This window comes from Onychostruthus taczanowskii, unplaced genomic scaffold (assembly GCF_017590055.1).
Source record: "Onychostruthus taczanowskii isolate IOZ18803 unplaced genomic scaffold, ASM1759005v1 scaffold376, whole genome shotgun sequence".
Taxonomy (NCBI): Eukaryota; Metazoa; Chordata; class Aves; order Passeriformes; family Passeridae; genus Onychostruthus; species Onychostruthus taczanowskii.
Window position 1 is genome coordinate 2,646 of NW_024501193.1, and position 2,559 is coordinate 5,204.

The 2,559-nt window shown below is 73.9% G+C and overlaps 2 protein-coding genes across 2 annotated transcripts in view; one reads left to right on the forward strand and one right to left on the reverse strand.

Moving 5' to 3' along the window:
* The first annotated feature begins 1,604 nt into the window (after positions 1-1,604).
* On the forward strand, positions 1,605-2,006 carry SYCN (syncollin). Its single transcript, XM_041411873.1, has one exon. It carries the CDS (start codon positions 1,605-1,607, stop codon positions 2,004-2,006), a length of 402 nt encoding a protein of 133 aa, XP_041267807.1.
* A 100-nt stretch (positions 2,007-2,106) lies between these two features.
* PAK4 (p21 (RAC1) activated kinase 4) overlaps positions 2,107-2,559 on the reverse strand; it is a 15,755-nt gene continuing 15,302 nt past the window's right edge. The window contains exon 13 of the mRNA XM_041411867.1: positions 2,107-2,250. Coding sequence (XP_041267801.1) covers positions 2,107-2,250 — 144 coding nt within the window. The remainder of the gene's footprint in view (positions 2,251-2,559) is intronic.

The window sequence follows — 2,559 nt, forward strand, 5'->3', positions numbered from 1 at the left end:
GCTGTGCTGGGATCCGCTGGGATCTGCTGGGATACTCTGGGCTGTGCTGGGATCAGCTGGGATCCCCTTGGGTCTGCTGGGATCCACTGGGATCCACTGGGCTCCGCTGGGCTCTGCTGGGATCTCCTTGGGTCTGCCGGGATACTCTGGGACCCTCTGGGCCCTTCTGGGATCTCCTGGGACCTGCTGGGCTGTGCTGGGCAGTGCTGGGATCTGCTGGGGTCCGCTGGGGTCCACTGGGATCAGCTGGGCTGTGCTGGGATCAGCTGGGATCCCCTTGGGTCTGCCGGGATCCACTGGGATCTGCCGGGATCCACTGGGATCTGCTGGGATCCACTGGGATCCGCTGGGCTGTGCTGGGATCAGCTGGGACCCGCTGGGCAGTGCTGGGATCTCCTGGGATCCGCTGGGCTTCACTGGGCTCTGCTGGGATCCCCTTGGGTCTGCCGGGATCCGCTGGGCTCCCCCGTGCCCCCCGTGACCGCGCTCTCGGCCCCGCGCTCGGGACCCGCTGGGCTGTGCTGGGCTCTGCTGGGATCCCCTTGGGTCTGCCGGGATCCTCTGGGCTCCCCCGTGCCCCCCGTGCCCCCCGTGACCGCGCTCTCGGCCCCGCGCTCTCCGCAGGCGCGGCCGCGGGGATGGCGAAGCTGCTGGTGCCGCTGGTGATGCTGGGCGCCGTGTCCGGGCCGGGGGTCCCGGCGTCGCCGCCGTCGCCGGGGTGGGTTTGCGCGGGGGGGGGGGGGGGGGGGGGGGGGGGGGGCCCCCCCCCCCCCCCCCGACTGGCCCTCGCCCCCTCCCCAGGTTGCTGCCCCCCTCCAGCCGCACCTTCGTGCTGCGGGACTTGGCCCCGGGGCGGCAGTACGAGCTGTGCGTGTCCGCGCTGCGCGTGGCCGGGGACCCCCCCGCCGCCCCCCGCCCGCTCGGCTGCGTCTCGTTCGCCACGGCCGCCGCTCCGCCGGGCTGCGCCGCGCCGCCGCGGCCCCACTTCCTGGGGGGCACCGTCATCATCGTCATCGGCGCCGCCATCGCCGCCTCCGTGCTCGTCTTCATCCTCATCCTCACGGCGCGCTGGAAGGCGGCGGGGGCGCGGCGCCCCCCGCCCGCGCTCACCAGCGTCTGCTCCCAGACCAACGGCGGCCCCCGGCCCGCCGAGACCCCCGAGCTGCCGCCGCTGCCCCCGCTGCCCCCGAGCGCGGGCGGGGGTCCCGCGGCGGGGGGGGCGCGGGGGGTGTTTCCCAGCCCCATGTTGGGGAGCTGCAGACGTGGGTTCCCCCCCACACCTGTGTCCCTTCCCATGCTGAGGGGGGGCTGCACATCTCGGACCCCCCCCACACCTGTCCCCCCATGTTGGGGAGGCTGCAGACGTGGGTTCCCCCCACACCTGTGTCCCTTCCCATGGTGGGGGGGGGCTGCAAACCCCGGACCCCCCCACACCTGTCCCCCCCATGTTGGGGAGCTGCAGACGTGGGTTCCCCCCACACCTGTGCCCCTTCCCGCAGAGCCGCCACGCACCTGCGTCCCCTCCCAGGTGAGCACCGCCCCCCGTCCTTGGGCCGGGCTATAACCTCCCCCCGAGCCCCCGGCCCGGCCCGGGAGTGACAGCGATGGCGTGGGCGCTGCTGGTGACGCTGCTGGCGGCCGCGCTCGGCCGCGTTTCGGAGGCGCAGTGCCCCGCGCCCGCCGAGCTGCGCCCCGCCAACGGCACGCGGCTGTGCGCGCTGCTCTACGCCGACAACAGCCCCTACTACGAGCAGTGCTGCGCCGGCGAGGCGCTGCCGGTGCCGCCGGGCAGCGACGTGCCCTACATGCCGCGCGGCTGGGCCGGCCGCGTCTCCTCGCTCGTGGTGGGCGCCCGGTGCGAGCTGACCGTGTGGTCGCGCAGGGCCAAGAAGGGCAGCACGCGGCGCTTCGGCGCCGGCGCGGTGCCGCGGCTGCAGGAGGTGCGGCGCGGGCTCTTCGGCGACTGGAACGACGCCATCCGCGCCTTCTACTGCACCTGCAAGTGAGCGGCGGCGCGGGGCGGCGGCACGGGGGGCACGGCGGGCAGCGGGAGGTGCCGGCGTGGGTCAGGATGTGCCGGCGCGGGTCAGGATGTGCCAGCGTGGGTCAGGATGTGCCAACGTGGGTCAGGATGTGCCAACGTGGGCCAGCCTGAGCCAGCGTGGGCCCAACCACCCCCGCGTTGGCCGAGAGGCGCTGCTGTGAGCCAAGACGAGCCGACACAAACCAGCGCCGCAACGCGAGCCAGCCCTGGCCAAGATTCACCATCAGGTGCCGACCCAGGCCAAGCCAAGCCAAGCCAAGCCAAGCCAAGCCCGGCCAACGCGAGCCAAGCCGGGCCAAGGCAGTGCAAGACCCTGCGTGCCCCGTGGGCCGACACGGCCGTGCCCCCTGCCCCCCGTGCAGCCAATAAAGCCCTGAGGCAGCAGCAGCTCCTGCCTGGGGGGTCCTTTATTGGGGGGGGGTGTCCCCATGTCCCCCCTACCCCCTGGGCACGTGCCCCCCGCCCCCCAAAGAACCACACGGCACACGGCGGGTCCAAAAGGACACGAGTAAACT